This window comes from Photinus pyralis, unplaced genomic scaffold (assembly GCF_008802855.1).
Source record: "Photinus pyralis isolate 1611_PpyrPB1 unplaced genomic scaffold, Ppyr1.3 Ppyr1.4_LG2, whole genome shotgun sequence".
NCBI classification, from domain to species: domain Eukaryota; kingdom Metazoa; phylum Arthropoda; class Insecta; order Coleoptera; family Lampyridae; genus Photinus; species Photinus pyralis.
Window position 1 is genome coordinate 25,242,480 of NW_022170403.1, and position 19,402 is coordinate 25,261,881.

The 19,402-nt window shown below is 35.4% G+C and overlaps 1 protein-coding gene across 7 annotated transcripts in view; it reads right to left on the bottom strand.

The window, feature by feature from the left end:
- LOC116164808 (maternal protein pumilio) overlaps positions 1-19,402 on the bottom strand; it is a 104,439-nt gene that overhangs the window by 1,637 nt on the left and 83,400 nt on the right. For 3 of the 7 annotated variants that reach the window (XM_031479026.1, XM_031479024.1, XM_031479029.1), the window contains 8 exons: positions 10,020-10,319; positions 9,727-9,967; positions 7,690-7,812; positions 7,180-7,606; positions 6,712-7,132; positions 6,472-6,661; positions 6,249-6,417; positions 171-2,847 (listed from right to left, as the gene is read on the bottom strand). In XM_031479026.1, the coding sequence (XP_031334886.1) occupies positions 2,592-2,847; positions 6,249-6,417; positions 6,472-6,661; positions 6,712-7,132; positions 7,180-7,606; positions 7,690-7,812; positions 9,727-9,967; positions 10,020-10,319 (2,127 nt within the window). In that variant the 3' untranslated portion in view covers positions 171-2,591. Of the gene's footprint in view, positions 1-170; positions 2,848-6,248; positions 6,418-6,471; positions 6,662-6,711; positions 7,133-7,179; positions 7,607-7,689; positions 7,813-9,726; positions 9,968-10,019; positions 10,320-19,402 lie in introns of those variants that run through there. The other 4 variants (XM_031479027.1, XM_031479025.1, XR_004144003.1 and 1 more) reach the window with 3 other exon arrangements.

Genomic DNA, 19,402 nt, shown 5'->3' on the forward strand with positions numbered 1-19,402 from the left:
TCACTCTGTACTACATATGTATGTAAGTAAAAAAAAATATACAAACCATGTAATATTACGAATAGTTCTACAAAAACCCAGAGTAGCTGTAGCATATAACTTTTATCCCTTTTTCAGCATATTAATGCGATTATGTACAGCGAGGTTATGAAAATAAGCGATATAAGGAATTACTATTACTGGCTTTTATTATAATGAATTAAATTACAAATATGTTACCGACACCGTGGTGTCGCTTTGTACAACTATAATAATATACAAGACACTAGAGCTATATAGAACAATATGTAAGGTGCCTACACTAAGAGAATGGTCATCTACACATTGATTGTTGTGATAGTTCTACATCCGTATGTCTACATTGGATTGCACCGAATAGTCTACAATTCAAAACATAAATTATTACTATACTGTATAAAAAATACAAAATAGATTATAAAATACAAGAGTCTTTACATTGGTTATTGCAAGTCAATGTAGACATACAGAAAATTCTATTCAAGTGTTTTTCTACCTAATATCTTATATAATGGCGCAACAGCCTACTTATTCAACTGTATTTTGCAAGCGAGTGTATATAAAACTTAAGCAACTTACAAAATAAATATCGAACGACAACTTATATCAAAAGAAATCCTATCGTCATTAAAAATACTTATACACATGAACAGGAACGCCTAATCAAAAATCAGCATGCACTTAGAAAATTATATGTCTACACGAACAGATCGCACATCTGTAAATAAAAAAAAAGTATACAGCCGAAATCCACAGAGAGCCATAAAGTTGTACGAACTTAAGTGATCCCCACCCAGCTACCCTACGGCATTCTACTGCTGCCGCCTAAAACAATATGCAACTTACACCAGATAATCCTTCCAATTTAGATTACATATAATTACATTGATGTATTTCCAAATGATTTTTAATTTTACAGGGATTTTTACACAGATATTTTATACATTTTACAACATGATTAACCAAGAAAAAAAAATATGAATTTACACTTTACAGCTTGTTTAGTTTCTTTACATCAGTCTCAGGTGCCTATGTAGTTCTATTGGCCCTCGTACAGTCGATTCATCGCAACTCGGTTAGAAAATAAAACTGGTTTTTACAATACTGAATGCAGTAACCATTATACGAACACACAATTAACAACCGAACAAAAAATAACCAGACTCTTTTATACAATGACATATACAAAATCATATTTACAACCTGACCGAGTTACAAATATCGAATTGCAACAGTTATCTTCAATAAGTGTACACTCTACCATCCAGCAATTTAAAATTGGCTGTTTGGAAATGTTTACGAACGAAACTATATTACATATAATACAAAAGTGGGTATGGTATGTACACATACTAAAGACGACTGACACAAGATATTTCGGGTTTATCCACAATTACATTATTGTATATACGACAATTTTAAACATAGGTGCACATTAATTTGCAAATAAACCCGAAAAAAAAAAGAATAAATACAATTACCAAATGTACATCGATAACACTCAATATATAGAGCAAGTCAATATTAAAAATGAAAAAAAGGCATGTAGATGTAGTATCTGTACAATTAGAATAAGGGTGAAATCGACAATAAACATTGATAGAGATCTTTTAATGCAATTAGAAAGTTATGATTATTATTATAGAATTACTAACATACGACAATATACAAACAACGAAATCACATATACCAAAGTGTGTGTATTAAACAATTTCATACGGCCATGCGCAACAAAGTAAATGGAAATGTTATTTCCAGGGGTTTTACTTTTCGATACATTATAAAAGGTGTATGTTGCAAACTTTGTCCTTAAATGAAAGTGACACCCGACAGCGCCCTCCGTGAAGTCAAGAAACGAACGCGCGACAAAACCCCTTCAAAAAAGAAAGGTTGAGTGGGTGCAAACAGGAAAACTATATTAATTTTGATTCATACAACTTTTTATGATGTTTCAGAAACTATTTCCTGAGGAATGTATCACATTGTTAATATACTGAAGGATTGTGGGGGACACACTTAATAAATCGGGGGGATTTTCATGGAGATTTAAAAACGACTTTTATTTACAGTATGTGAAACTTGAAAACTTAAATTACATTCAATTTAATCGAGTCGAGATTCTTTAAAATTCTGTGTTAACAACTGTACATGGATGTGTTTATATGTAAAAAAAGGTGGACATGCAGAGGCTACATTCTACGCCTTGACGCATTACATGTTAATAAACGATTAGTATATATTTATTATGACTACAAACTAAGCCAATAAATACTTAAAAACCAATAATGATGAACTCAAAAAACCTACATTACGTAATACATAACTGTATAGAGATGAGAAATCAAACCCTCATAATGGAGTCACGTACATAAATACAGCTATAATACAACTATTGTATCCGTAATACGATACAATCTACGCTAATCAAATGAAACCGATTATAAAATACAAAACTTCGAATATGAAAAAAATACTGCATTTACAGGGATTCTAAAATAAATCGACAAAAGGATTGGTCCAAAACAAAAATAAAAATTATATTTGCGACGGGTAAATTAAATTTGTCTACTAAATTACAAGACACCGTTCGTCGGCGGAGGACCGATCGGGCCGAGCTCTCCGCCGATCGAACTCATAGATCCGGGCGCCTTCATGAAGTACTTTTCCAGTTTCGCGATTATGTGCTTGCCGTAGGTGTACTTCCTTAACGAATTCAGATGTGGTCGAATCTTGTGCATTAGGATTTTTCGCTGTGTCGGCTCGCTGACGTCAATCATTTTTTGCACCACGTAGTTTGCGTACTGATCTTTCATCATCACGTGCAGCGCACTAAAAAATTGACATTAAGCTTAGGAGTTGTGGGTTTTCATTGCATTTTGGTATTGCTTATGTATCAACTGGTGGTTGCAAGTTGTTAATGAGCGTGAGAACAAATTCTATAATGACGTATTTGAACGATACAGTAGGCACAACTTATAGTAGGACACAGATTTAATATTTTCTCCAATTCTAATCGATTAAATCAACACTAAAAAGTGTGCCACTCAGAACGAGAATCGGAACCACTTGGATTTAGATAATTGTCTTGCCTAAATGATTTTGTCAATCTATATTTCATGGGGAGGACCAGGCCTAAGGATGATAGGAAGTGGTAAATAAAGCATCGAGTATATAATATCGTATCGTAGTGCAGTGTTTCACCGCTGATCCGCAAAGAATATTTGGCGGTCCACGAAAAATGTAGTATACTAAAATTCGAACATCGCGCTTAAATAAGGTGGCGTGGGACTTCATATGTAATTGGGGTATGTAAATGGTGTTATTCATAAACTGCGTTTTCTACTGTGGCATATTACTATGACGAGTATCGACCCTTCTCCCTTGATAGGTTTTAGTATAATAAAGTAGATCCCGAATCTCTACCTACGAAAAGTTACTGTTTTGTACCAATTGGGAGCGTTAAACAGTGTCTTCAAGCTCCCATTTGTGAAAAATTTTCGTGATCCTTCTCTGCCAGGGAGAGGAGTACCCCCCCAGACTCCCCTGTTCTGCAAATACGGACTTTAATATTATACCGGTCCATGCACTACGTCCGGTTGAGAAACACTGTTGTAGTGTACGCAACACATGCGATACGTTTATGTAGTGCTGCCTACTCCTAATTTGATTTTTTATGCAACATTGCGATTGGGCTCCTATTATCCCCACTGTCTCATATAAAGTCAATGTATACCTATTTATAGTGACTTTATAGAGACAGTGGCAACAATAGTATCTAATTTTTGATTGGTTGTTGAGATTGGCGACCATGTTGCAGCAAGTATATACAGGGTGTTTTTTGGGAGCTTTAGTTAAACGTTTCTGGGAAAGTAAAATAGGTAGGTTTTTGAAAATTTGTACTTAGGAGTTACGCTGAAGGCCGAATCGATGTAAAATATTTTCAAAATGGCCGCATTTCCGGAAACACCGGAAGTAAATAGTAACTTCGTTATTTTAAATAGCAACCCAAATTTTTTATTGGGTTTTTGGATTCTACGTGAAATTTCAGGTCTTTGGATACCCATATGTCGATATCTGCCATTTATGGTTTTTTAGTTATTTTGCCTTTAAGAAAAAAAAATGGCGGATGCATAATGATACCTTGAAAACGGTCAGTGCGTATAGAATGAATACAGCTTTCTTTTAGTGTACTTTAAAAAAAGTTAAGTTGCGTAAGACCGCCCCTATGGAGATCCAAATTTATGAAACTTCAAAGACTAAAAACTCAGTTTTTTTAAATGGAATCGCCATTTTCTTAATATTGCATGAGATAAAGCATCGAAATGGACATATTTTGACAATACATGTTCCTATAGCTATCTTTAACAGTTTCTGACTTATTCCCATTTTATTGAATTGACACTATTTTTTTTCAAATTTTCTTTTTAGTAGTCGGCCATGATTTTAAAACAATTGAATTTTAAACAATTCTAGTGACACTAATCCGTCACCTACTGTTATAGGTTAACACAAGTTTTTCAAAAATCGAAAAATGACTCGCAGTGGTTTCACCTATTTTTGAATTTAATTGTTATTTATGGTGAAATGGACAGAATCGCGGCACATGCTTGCCGTACATTCATTCGAACACTGGAACGAAATTGTATGAATTTTGGAAATGTTGTATCCCTGCACTACAAACCGTTGAAGCACAAGTGATACAAAGCTATACAAGAGAATATTTAAGAAAATGAATTGAATTGCAAATGCAAGATTAACAAAATAAATTCAATGTAAAATATAAAAAACTTCGTTAAAACATTTTTTGTATGGAATTGTTGCTAGAACAGGTATCGCATTACCTCTCTGAATTTTTAGACTTATACGTTGTTTAAGAAATTCAGTTGAACGACTCTGTCCAGATTTCTCAAAAATTTTTCGTCCTATATCCTTAATAAATTACTTATTTATTAATGAATTATTTAGACTAGAATCAATGATATTAAAGAATCCTTTTCTTGATTTGTTTAAAATTCGATTCTCTATCTCATGCAATAGGAAGAACATGGTCATTCCATTAAAAAAAACTGAGTTTTTGAACTTTCTGAAGTTTCTTAAATTTGGATCTCCATAGGTGCGGTTGTACGCAACTTAATTTTTTTTTAAGTACACTAAAAGAAAGCCCTATTCATTCTCTATGCACTGATAAAAATGGGTTGCCATGACTAACCGTTTTCAAGTAATCAATTATCAAGGTACCATCTGAATCCGCCATTTTTTTTCATAAAGTCAAAATAACTTAAAAACCATAAATGGCAGATATGGACATGTGGGTATCAAAAGAACTGAAATTTTAAGTAGAATCCAAAAATGCAATAAAAAGTAGGGGTTGCCATTTAATATAACGATATTACTATCTACTTCCGATGTTTCCGGAAGTGTGGCCATTTTGAAAATATTTTACATCCATTCGGTCTTCAGAGTAACTCTCTAAGTACAAATTTTCAAAAACCTACCTATTTTACTTTCCCAGAAACGTTTAACTCAAGCTCCCAAAAAAACACCCTGTATAATATTGAATTGTAGTGTGCACAAAACAGGTATTGTAGATCGAGGACCTATTTGCTTAAAGGCGTAAACTATTTCTGTCAGTGATCAGTGACGCAAAAGGAAGAAGACCCATAAGAGCTACAAGATACTTGTGAGCAGGAAAAACTGTATAGCAGCAACCTTTAAAGGTACAAGAGCTAGTTCTGTTCTAGTGCCGGAGTGTACCATGTTTGTTAATGTGGCAGAATGGTACAAAGACTACCGGAAGAATGAGTACAAGTATGCTCTAATCAACGAGTCAAAAGACATGCGAAGTTCTGACCGATCTATTAATAATCTATTATAATAAGCTCCACCCAGGACATTAGAAATGATATAATAAGCATTATACATATATTCTACATTAATTTAAACATTGATCAGTTTGTTTTGTCCAATACTAGTTACGATTATTAAATTAGAAAACAAAAATAAAAACACAAAGTGTAAATTTACGCAATATACAAGGATTTGAATGATTGGGGCCTATTTTACAGAAACAAAATCGATAATTTTTGAAAAATTTATATTTTTTCAGTTAATGATATTTACACTCTTCTAGACAAGGACTTTTCGGAATGTTCCATCCCATACAGAGCCATTCGGCTAGGAGGCACCACAACCAGTTCGTTAAACCAAGCTAGAATCACTACAAAACTTACTTGTCATTAAATCCGCAAACTTCCTCAATCAGCAACGCCCGTTCTGCCCGTGTAGCATGCGTTACGCATTTCTCCACAACATTACTCGCAAATTTATGCTGACTTAAGACCAAGACCTTCCCTCGTACCGCGTTGATCAACTGTGATTTGTCTTCTTGTTTACCATGCTCTGTAGAAAAAGAAAATTTATCTGTACAGCTCTCTATTTGAATTGAATTTGTACCTAGCACATGCTGAATGACGTAGTTGCCGAACTGGTCTTGTATTAATTGATCGGTGTGTGCATGGAGCTCTCCTAAAATTGGGGCAGTCTGTTCTGGAGTGCAATGTTCTAAAATACGTTGTATCACCCTGCACCCATAAGGATGAGTGGATAATGTATATACTTGTCCAGCAAATGACGAGATCACAAACTGAAACAAAAACCAGATGTGCAAAATTGTTTCGATAATTTAATACCTACTTGTAACGCTGAAGGATCCACACATTCTATGCATTTTTGTACAACATGATTTCCGTTTTGATCTTTCACACATTTTAACACATGACCGTCCAGTTCTTTGACAATTTCCTGCTGCTGTTCAGGTGGAATAGATTCAAGCGCTTTCTGGATAACTCGGCACCCGTACATTTGTAACGCCAATGGTAAAACGTGTCCGCGAACCTTTTGCGCTAGCGTAGTCTTTTGCTCGGACGTTCCAAACTCGAAGAATTTTTGAATAACATAATTTCCGAACACGTCGGTCATGAGATTATAGGCGGCGGCGAGTATTTCGTTAAAGACCATCTGTTTTTCGGCCGCCGACGCTCGTTCTAATTTCTGCTGAATAAATCGCGACCCGTGCTGATCTTGAGAAAATTCGACAATGTGATTTGCTAAGTCCCTGTCGAATACAAAATTGAAGTAAACGCCAATAGAGCTATACGTTACCTTAATTGTAGATTTGGAAAACGATTATTTCTAAAGTCCTCGAGAAGACGCGAACGGCCCTGCGGGCCTTTATCTAAGGAAGCGGAGACTGTGGTGAGTGAGGAGTTAATTTTGGTGAATAAGGAATTTGTGGAACCGAACATGGCGTTTGCAGTAAGACCTGCGGCGACCGAACTTCTGTATTTCGCCTCAGCACCTGGAGCGGCCGAAAGCACTCTGGAATTCACAAGTCCGCCCAACTGCAAGGGCGCTGTCGGAGGGGGTGTTAAACTTCCCGTCAACGGACTCGGGCTGCTACCCAAACCATACGATGCGGGCCATTTCGGTCTGTAATCCAAGGATGGTGAAAACGCCGATGTGTTTCTATCGAATGAATCGCGGCGACCTGTTGTTCCAGTGTTCAGTCCTAAACCTGTCAGACATTCGACTAGTTATTTACATAGTGAAATACTTGGGTTTGTGCTACTGTACATTTTGGTTGTCGATCTTATAAAAATGTATTAGCCATACCTGAAGGCAGGGAAGTTGTTGTAGCAGGAGAGCCAATATTTCCAAGCGAGGAACTGCCAAAGGGAGCAGAAGGTGGTGCGTGCAGCGGAGGGAATAAACCAGAACCCACCCCTTGGGCTACACCTACCCACACCGACCATAGTTAGTACACAAGCACATGATGTGGTTATCAATGTCAATTTGTACACACAATCTCAATTTTTCAAAATCAGTCACACTAATTAATAATGAGAAGAAAATGCCTATTGTCAATAATGGTTAAATGTGAATATACTAAACAAATGAAAAGTGACTTTAATGAAAGTCCCTTCAATATTGAGAATAGCCACTGTCATTTGCAAATAAGTTAAACTATTTTGGTGAAATAATGAAACCTTACTAATGATGATTTAATCAACAATGTTCTACAATCTAACCGCTCGTCACCATTTTAGTGACAGCATTCAGAGTTCAAGCACTGACCAAAATTGCCTCTGCATGTGCCTTACCTACCCTTCAGTCAAAAGCCAATTTTTTGCATTATAAGGGAAGGTCATCTTTGGTAAAATACTTATTTCAGTGTTTGTAATGTTGCAATAATAATTTTACTGATGGAGGAAACAGTTAATAAACAAATCACGCGATACTGATCTTCAAACCCTAATTGTTTTCTAGAAGGATACAGCACAAAGTTAATGTGTGGGCAGGAATGATGGGAAACCAGACCTTTGTGGAGCCCGAGGTTTATCTAAATATTCTACTATTTGAGGAAGTTCCTGCATTAACTGTTTGACACTCAAATGAAGACGATCCGGATACCCCCACGACCAAATATGGTTCCAGCAAGACGGGGTCCCTCCACATTTTGGGAATAATGTCCGCCAGTACCTTAATGATACATTTCCCAATCGTTGGATAGGAACTAATGAGTGAGTTTGAAACAGAAATAGATTTTGTCTGATTTTTGCATGTAGGCGGACAATTTCCTCAAATAATAAATATTGTAATCTATGTCTATGTAGAAATAAATTAATCCATTTGCTATATTTTTGTACAACTTATACATGTAACCAGTACAGCTGAAGGTTTAAATACATTCCTGTTGGATGACAGATTAAAATAACGATACCTAAACCAACACAAAAAATCAATCTTCAACTGAAGTATAGGAGGCAAGACAGATTTGGTGAGAGTGCTGTGACCACCCTAAACTCACCTACAACCAGTGTTTGACTAAAGCACTGTACACCTTGGGCCCGATTTTTTATTAGGGGATACAGTGAGTAAGGTGTGGTGACATTGGGCATGCATCTTTTAGATGCCCCTTCCCCTCAACTGTTTTTAAAATGTGATTCAGTTCAGTCACGATATACTGTATGCCACAATGGTCTAGTGGCGAGGATATCCGGCTAGGGCTCGGTCCTTTGGTACGGTAACAAAAATTCTTCAATTTTTTTGAAAAGTAAACTTCCACAAAATGCATGTCCATCGTCCCTGCACCAAACTCTGTAACCGCTTGAGATTTTTCTTATTGATGATATATTTAGCTGTGTGGTGGCAGCACAGTCAAAAGTAACACTTTCAAGGTGTAATGAGAAAGAATCTCGACAGTGCAAAAAAATAACACAGTTGAATTTATGCAATTGTCAGAGAACAATTTTTTCTTTTCCTTTCATTCGACTATTATTATTAATCAATATATGGTACCTTAACAATCTATAGGTATACACTTCTAATGTTACCCAAAAAAAAATTGGTGCCATAAATCTACATGTTTACAAATAAACAATTGAAATTTTATCCTGAAAACGATCCATATACCCATATATCACATTAATAACAGATTTGTCATTGATTGTGGACTAATGAGACTATGTACAATTTATAGCTCATTATGCCACACTCGAATAAAAATACCCAATCTCTATGATAATTTTGATATGCGCTCGGTGACGTAGTATTCTTTAATTAGCAAGCATCTATCCATGAAGCGATTTTAATGTACAAGGAGATGCATGACAGATTAGTATAACTGCAACAATAAAAAGAGAAACAAACCTCCGAGCGTTCCTCCGTTAACCGAAGTTGTTACGCTTCCACCGTACAAACTTTGCGGTGTGTTGGAATAGAGCGAAGCGCCCGCCGGCGTTTGCCTGTTCGCTTGTGGCTGCACCAGCACCGATGCGGGACTGACCAGTCGCATGGGAGTGCCATTTCGCATCGCGGCCGGTCCCTGTGCGACAAGTATCGCGGGATTTTGTTCGTAATACGGAACGATGTAGCCACTGGGGACTTGTTGCTGTAAATCGACGTGCTTGAAGCAAAGGTGCGGGTCAAAGTACTGTGCTTACCTGTACTTGTTGCTGTGCCTCGGATCCATTCGGAGTGAGAGGCCTCCTCGCTCCATTACTTGCGCTTTGTTGTATGAGGTTGGCAGGTGCTGGATATACCCACGGTCCGACACCGTAATATTGTGGTACGCTGGCTGTTATCAGATACGGTTCTTGCTGTGGATTTAAGACGTACGGTGCTTGTGGATATGCCGCTTGTTGCTGTTGTGCGAGGTACTGCTGCTGTTGCTGTTGTAAAAGTTGCAACTGAGCGGCGTTAGGATTGGTCGCTGCTTGTGTCTGTTGTGATCGAAATAATTGCTGCAACAAAAAAAAGGAATCTTAACATTTCGTATTTTGAGAATGAAAACAAAAAAAAATTACGACCTTTGCAAGTTGCGCATAACCTTTTTTAATAGAAAATACCTTCATTACAAACAAACCGACATACTCTTGTACCTCCCAACACTCAAGTTTGTGCAATAATTCTGTTTACAAGATCGTGAGAATTTTTGGACAATAAAGCATATTTTTGTATACGTATAAAAAAATAAAAAAATGTAAATTGGTAAACTAACGGTTTTACTGGTGAGAACAAGAGCAGTGTCATCGAAACACCAAATTAAGATGATAATTAGTTTGGCTAATTAGACAGATACTGCATAAAATTTGCAAAGGTAGTGGTTTGGAAACTTGTTTAGTTCTGGTGGTGAAAAAATAATGTCGAGAACTATTCCACAACACTATAGCTTTTTAGTAGTTCAATAAAATAAAAAGTTAAAGGAAAGTTTAGATGAAAGTAGTAGACATACAGGTTCTAAATTCAAGCGACAGTTTTATGCAGTCCAATGGTAAAATTTATAATAAAAATAAAACTTCCAGCAAAAGGGGGGGGGGTTCAGATCTGATTTTGTTTCAACACATTCAGACGTCAATTGTTAGATTAGAGCGCTTCTTAACAAACTTGATTATGGGTTCACTTGGTAATGCAATCATGAAACATTGTCAACAGGTGGTACCACATAAGTACATTATTGATTTCAATTTGAAAAAGATTGTTAATTACAAACAGATTCTGGTATGGTTCACAGAAGATTATCTTTTTATAAAATTCTTTTGTACGTGTGTTTGTGACTGTACCCTTAAACTGCTGAATGGATTTTGATGAAATTTTTTGTTTCCCCGGATGATTTAGATTCATTGTTGGACCCTATCAGGTTTTTTAAACACTACTTTTTTCGTTGATGTCACACTGCCATTTCGCGTACGATATTTGTGTCAAGCCACTTGCGCAGTACCATGCCGATGTGTTTACATTTTTACATTCTGTACGCTGGGTTTCCGTTATATACGTCAATATCGAACATGCGACGTCACGGGGAAAAATCCATCAAATTTCAAACCGATCAGTTTCCAAAATACGTAATTTCAAGGCTTCAAAAATGCTTAAAATTTCTAAAGAATTTAAAGATACAGTGTTACACAAATTTTGGGTGATTCAAAGCTCAAGAAGATAACAACCAGAACCAGAAAGAATAACAATAATAATGAATGTAAGTACTATTGAATTGGGTAAAAAAAATCCGATACAACTGAGTACCCAACGATCCTCGAGATTTTTACGCATACATCATTTTTACTTAAGGGGTTGATTTTGCTCCACCAGATCAGCATAGCTTGTAAAACAAATTTTTTTTAGTTTTACCTTTATGCGAGATGTCTACATACAAAATTTAATTTAATTATTTTAACAAGTAAAAAATTGGGATTGTGCAAATACGCAATTGTTTTTTATTTATCTACGTAGCTGAAAATCAATTGCGACGATCTTGAGGATCGTTAATAAATGTCAAGAAAAACATTAATGATGATATTATCGTTGTCGCTGATTTTTTAGATATTTTACTCTATAAGTTTGGATTTTAAATTACTGATTATAATGGCGGTGAAGCACACTAAACATTCATTCATAAGTAAACTTCCCTGAAGCTAATAATAACATTCCAGCAATAGATTTGCATACTTAATCTGAAATTTGCAATGAGCAATAAATATGCAAAAATATGCAACCAATCCAGTAACATGTTTAATAGTGTTTAGATATCTTACATATCTCGGACAAATTATATTTCCGTAACTACTATACCCTTTGCCATCAATAACAACCATAAAAGCAAATGCAAATGCCAAACCTCTAGCATTGTACCTTCTTTACGCGAATTCTACAGTAGTTAACGATGCTGAATCGTTGTATTAAAATTTAAGCGTCAGTTGAGAGAGGTAATTTGAGATTTGTTTGCCTCAATATTGTTGTGTAAACATCATGAAGACGGTCTAAACACCAAAAATAATGACGGGATATTTCAAGGGACTGTAAATCTGGGGGACTATTGACGAATAAGCACACAGTTCCTTTATTTTACTAAAATTTGTGTCTCAGCGTTTTTTTCCTTTTAAAATTGTTTGTAATTGTGTATTATTTTCTTGTTTAAGGTTTATCGTTTTTGTAAATTGTTTATTTAGATTTGTGTATTTAATTATAAAACGTGAAATTGCAAATTGTGTTATCGGACGAAATTTAATTAACGGACTTGTTCGTATCGCTTTTAGAAGAGACAACGGATAACCAGAGGTTACGATGTGCGCGTTAGTTCGGCGTAAGTGGAGATGCGTTCCTGCGAAGCTGAAGTTATAAAGTCTGTTGATTGGCGGTTGATTTGAAAGATCTTGAGGAACGAGAATATCTTATAGTGAAACTTTTGTTAAAGACGCAATCGGTGTCACAGTGAAGTGTGTAGAAGAAGTTGAGCAATCGTTAAATTCTAAGTTAAGTGGTAGAGCAAAATCTCCATTTATTCACAAATTTTATGCGAAAAACGACGGGACACTTTGAATTCATGGGAAGAACTAAATGTTATGCCATTTCTCTTATCTACCGCCTGCGTGCGGGGTATTGTGTCCAAACACGCTTTGTAAGCTTCTCTCTCTTTCTTTTATTTTAATGGTTTTATGTGTCTCGGAATAAATGTTTGTAATATTGTCAACCAATTAATTGTGTGTTTATTCGAATCCTTTGCGCGACTCAGATAAAAGTCTTTGTCAGATTTTTTATTCGTGTCCAAAATTTATGTCAGGTGTGAATCTAAATTTGTGTATTAAATTATTTGTAATTTTCGAAGTTGATCGAGGCCACCAAGTTTCTCAAATTGAGAAGTTTTAAGCTAGTATTAGGATTTTTCTCTATAGCAGATGCTAGGTGTGTACCAGGAGGGATTATAAAATTCTTAGTATCAATTTTGTTTTGTTTTGAGCTAGTTGGACAAGTGTTTTGTAGGAGCCGCAGTGACCGCATATCATTGCAATGTTAATTCTTCAATTGTTAAGGAAACAATAAATATTAATTTATGCTCAACAACAAGTTAAAATCAAATTTGGTACAGTTTACACTTATACAGCGTGTTAACTTGCACGGCGTACCTAAGGGATATAATTGAGATTCCCTAATTATTTTAGAGACAAATTTTATTTAGATTTTGTAATTGAGAAAAAATATGTAGATTCAATTTTCCCAATTCTGTAACTGGAAAAACTGAAAACAAGGCTTACTTTTTTTTTTAAAAAATCTGTGTTGCCTTGGAAAAACAACAGGCGCGCTTGGCATTTGTTTGCTTTCAAAATGGCATGGTATCACACTGACTTTAGTTAAATTGCACTCGTTTTCACCCACTGTAAAAATAACTGAACTGAAAGTTAAATGTACCGATTCGTATTATTTCCCTACACAACAAAACCAAATACACGTTGTCTCTAAAATAATGAAAAAGTCAATATTTCAAGATTTAACATTGTAAATCGTATGCTGTGACCGCAAGTCACCATCCGGTATATGCTTTATTAATGTTTTTGAAGCTAGGTTCATCATTACTTCGGATTGATTTGCAAAAGTTTTCGACGTTTTTAAATATGCATCTAGGCCACGACCTGACTTACGATTGCTGCATCACTATTACTCTGCAAAAAAATTGTGCGATTTCTTTAAATGTATTCAGTATAAATAACGTATTAGATTTCTAATAATAATTCAATTTTTAATAAATCGTTTTCTTTCATAACTAGAAGATCACATTTCAATCAAGTTAATAGAAATTGAGCATTAAAAATATTGGGAAAAAATAATTGCAATATGGCAGTACAGACAATTTTTGACGAGTGGAAAGTAATTTCAGTACCTCCACAAAAAAACGCCCCTGGTTTCTATAGATAGGCCTTTCGAAATCTTTTGGTGAACACTGTGAACATGTGATGACACTTTAGCTGGTTTAAATTAATGCCGACCAATATCACAAAATTTCGATGAGACCTAAAACCTTAACCAAAAATGATTGAAAAAATTAATAACCGGAAAACATCAAGTAGCATGTATAATCGATAGGTGATTTATGGATAACATTTTATCGTGCGCACATAGACCAACATGCACACGAAGAAAAATCGGGGACATAAGCGTCGGCCTAATGTCATAGCCAAAGATTAACGATCAGTAGAGAACGTTAACATTAACATCATCGTCAAAAACCTATGTACGAACGGCGTGTTTGCCATCCATAAAAGAAAGAAAACGAAGGAATGCGCGAACCACATTGTTTAATTGCGTTTATATAATATCAAGGCTCTTTAATAATATTATGTAAATGAAAAATTTGTCTTTTCACAACTGGTCATTTCGTAACATTACCAAGGACGAAGTTTACAACTTGATGATTCTCGAGTGGGTGAAATTGTCAATGTCATTAAATACTACTGCTGTGTAAATATACATGTAAGGCAATGAACACGCGACTGCTTCAATTCTTACACGCGACAGACTTAAATTAAGGGGTGCGAGAAGAAGATGAGTGGTGATTTCGTGAATATGGTCCAGCTTACTTCGAATTTAGTACCAAGTGTTGGATATGAAAAAAAGGGCAGTGGTGCATATAGAAAACAAGTCAAAGGCGTACAAAAGCTTCATATAACAAAAAGCTATTCCAACTTTGCAACATATCGATCATCCTTTTGTCAGTAGTCGCTGAAAGGTGACGCTTAGAAAAGCTAGCGCTTCGGGGTAATCGCGTTTTTTAAATGGATTTTTTATAGCCTTACATTTTATAAATAAATTTTCATTTTGCCTCCCTTCGAGTGCACCTGTAATTAATTGCGCATATTGCATATCCATTGCTCGTGTATGATTTTCTGTTATGCATTAATGAAATCCCTTGTCAACGAATTTCCATTATTCCAGTTCTCGTTCGCAAATTCCGCGCGCGCTACGATTTTCCCGAAAACGTTATAATTGGGTATCCGACTTTTTCTTGTCGAACCCCTACGGCAGCATTGCCAATTACTTCCAACTTGCACGCGAAGTAAACAATTCCTGGTAATTGTGTAAATCAACCCTTTGTGTGTCCTAGTCGATTAACGTGCATGTGCCACAATGGCAAAACAAGCCGAACGCGTAATTAACACAGTTAAAAATACGACGATAATTTAATCATTACGGTTCTCTCGTAGTTACTAATGAAATCCGGCCATAAATTTTCATTCAAATTTCCAATTTCAAAATGCTCGCATCTTTATATTCTAACAAACTCCGAAATCAATATATAGAAAGTTCCTCTCGCGTAACAATTTATCTAGAAACATAAATTACTTATAACGGGAACGGGAAGCCAAGTTGAACACGTTTCAGAACGAAATTTTATAAATCCGTGGTAAAAGGATGTAAGCGCAATTCTATTTAAGTTTAGATATTACCGTTAAGTATATTCCATTTATTTTATTGCCCATTACAGGAGGTGCAAAATGATTGATTTACGGATCGGTTTAGTAACTTAATTAGCGGGGTGCCCCAAGGAAACGATCTAGGACCATTCCTTTTTCGTAAATAATCAACCTGTCATGCTGCATTAGGCGATATAATTGTATTGATCTGTGAGCGACATAATAAGTTCCGTAATTCCATGGTCGCTGAATTAACCACGTTTACCTGTTCATTATTAATTTGTAGTTGATAATTAGAACAGAAACGAGCAACTATTTTTGTATAGCAATTAATGTAGAAAGTGTTCGGCGCTTTAAAAGCATTAACGGTAATTCTGGTGGCTAATGGTATTCATTTAGATTGATAGTCACGTGTCTTTTTACCCAATGTTCGTTTTCGTTTACAATAAATCGCACTGTATCCTTGAAGTACTTTTCGAACAATTCTAGTCGAAGGCTATTTTTTACGTGCAGAACTGCAACAGTGTATGAAGCGTACCAATGTTCCACTTGAGTAGCAAAATTACGAAACGCCGGCATCTTCAATACATTCAAAGTCGAATTCATCTGCAAAGCGAAGACACTGCACATCTAGGACTGATGTCTTCCACATGAGCAAATCTGTTTTCACTGCATGATTCACATTCGAGTGAATAGCTAAATGCAAAGCTAATCAACATTTTGTAAACCATACAAGGTTTATGTAGAAAAAATGATTTCATGCGACACCAAGTGAGTAAATAAATACACCGAAATTCGCAATTAGTCCATTCAGTTCAGTTGCTTACGTTTAAAAGATTCACTCGATAAGGAAATTGAATTTCAAACAATTCATTTTTGCGCAAGAAAAGTTTCCAAGACAACGATCGCTTCAATTTTAAACAAGTTTACCCTCGGCTTGATGCCGGAGTTATTTGAATATTACATACTTCGTAAATTCTCAGAAAATCGAGGAAGTTTAATACAGTTCAGTTTTAAGCGAGCGTAACTAACAAATTGATGATAAAACGTCCCGTTACCACTCAAATATTCATAATTTTGGTCGAAAATTGAATGCGAGACTCTACAGAGTTAGACTCGTTGACGTTCTCTTTCATTTGTATTTGCAAGAGATATAGAGAATTGCTTTGTCAAAGCAAAATGAGTGCTTTGTTAACCTTGCGCGGAAAACAATTACAATCGTCACGAAGGATCAAAAGGATAAAATACTCAAGTGGAGTTCGCGAAACGTGGTCAAGAACGACTTTACAGTTTTTTTTATATTTTCATTCTTGCCTTTGTTACCTGGGCCCTGACAATGTTTCGTTTTCATATTGATAAAATCTCTTGTCGAAGTTTGCCGTAAGTGGGTCAATTTATACTATCGCCTAACGGATTCTACGGTCATTAAACCTTTTCTTGAGCCGTTTTTATGTAAGTTCGCGAGTTCAACGTCGTCATTAAATAATGATCCCAAAGCGTACACTTCTTTCTGACAGTCATTCACTCTTCTTTCAGCGGCTCTTCCTTTTTACATAATTATCATTCTTGAAGGAGGCGGAGGACATTTTATTTATTATGTTTTTGAGAATAGGAAGTTGAAGTAATTAAGGTAGTAAAAGCTGGTTTTGAAAAGGAATGAAAACAATTTCGCAATTATTCACGTTTGGTAAGATAATAAAATAATGCTCGCATAGTTCAGCAACCTTATGCTTGCCGAACTTGAACACAATGTGCGTCTTCTTCCATGGTTTAACGCTTTTAAGTTTAAGTTGCGTACAAGTCATTGTTGTTTTACACATAACGTTTTCTCATGTACTTGGAATAAAATTCGTTTATGAAAGTAAATGACTTACAATTCGGTGAGATGAGAATACAAAAGGCAGTTGATAAAAGTTAATCTACTTTGGAATTTTCAAGTTTCAGATTATCAATTATAAAAGTTTTAAAAAGGCAATTTAATGTTGGATTGAGAAGGGTTGCGCTTGAAAACTTAGATGAAATACCGCCCCGATTTACAATATTTTTCTGGATGATATCAGTTTTTCTCAATCTATACTAGTTGGCTGTCTACTTACTTAATTTAAATTTTTTGGGGGTCATTTTCGGAGATTATTAAAGCTCGCATCCGGATCGTGCAACACTAAGAACATTGTCCACTAAGACAATGAACATAACGCAGGAGTAAAGGCGTGTCACTTTGTAATTAGCAGATGATATATGTAATTATTAATTCAATTCCTTAAGAAATGTACAGAGTTGTTGATCACGCCGGAAATCCATATTCCTCAGGAAATGGCAAGAAATATAAGAAATGGACAAAATTTTGGGGAAATATAAACAAATTTTAGGAAAAGTATGAAATTCGGAGAAAATAAAGAACTTATTCTTACGTAGCACAGAAATGACTTGCTTTCTTGACGTGGTGTAACATATATTAAGATATGGCGACATCTAGAGGGCGTTCAAATGTTTTTTTAGGCCTGGGCATTTGTAAATATAGTGGGTTGGGCTGGTAGAGCAGCCTTGGTTGAAACTCCAGCGGAATTGGATCACGAGCGAAATTCTTGTCTCTCATATAAGAAATTTCGAGGAAATCAGTGGAAATTCCGAGGAAATCTAAAGGTACTTTTAAGGAAAAAATGGTTTCTATGGGGAAGTAACATTTACTCCTTCATTCGGAGAAATTTTGTGTAAATTTAAGGCAATGCTAGAAATGTTGGGAAAATTAAACAAAATAGTGGCAATTTTTTAGGCAAGGAGGGAAACCTTTGTCCCCTTTATCCCCCTCCCCGCCCCACTTAAAAATAAATACCAAACAAAATAAAATAATGGCCGATACGCTGAAACTTGATTGATTGATTGATGTATCACAACCTATATATTTTTTATATAATTATATAGGTATTTTATTCAATCATATTTTTCAAAATTATGAAATGACAAGTTTCTACCGTCAGCCATTTTTATTGATTGGTAGCGGCTCCCGTGAATACAATAAAAAATACAAAATCTTCACGATTTCATGGCCTACTATTTAAAAACCGTAAAAAATAAGGTTTTTATTTGTGGTTCATGGCTAAAATTAAAAAAAAAAATACAGATTGCGATACATCAATGTAATCATGAAAAAGGATACCAAAAAATTTACGCTAAGATTGCATTTAAAAAATACCAACTTTGGATCAAATCTCAGAAACCGTGCCCCAAACATTTATTTTTACTACGCCACTGGATTCTACGTAAAACTATCTTTCTAGAATAGGCAGTTTTTACCTTTCTTTTCTGTCTTACATGGGTAGTAACTAGTAAGATACAATAGCATCTCAAGAATTCAAACTTTTCGTTTTTCACTCTGTATCTTAGAAACAAACGTAGCTAGATTGATTCTGTTTGTGGTATTAAAAGTGACACAAGGTCACGAAACCCCTAGTCTCTATCGTTAAAAACAGCTGAGATACGCCACAATTTCATCCAAAATACGACACGCCGTGCAAACAGACAGACCGACATCATCAAAATTTTGTTTGATTGGAATTCCTGGTTCTAAAATAATTCGGAAATTATTCTATGAAGATTTCAGGATAATTATAAGATCTTAACAAGATTCTAGGAAAACTCTACAA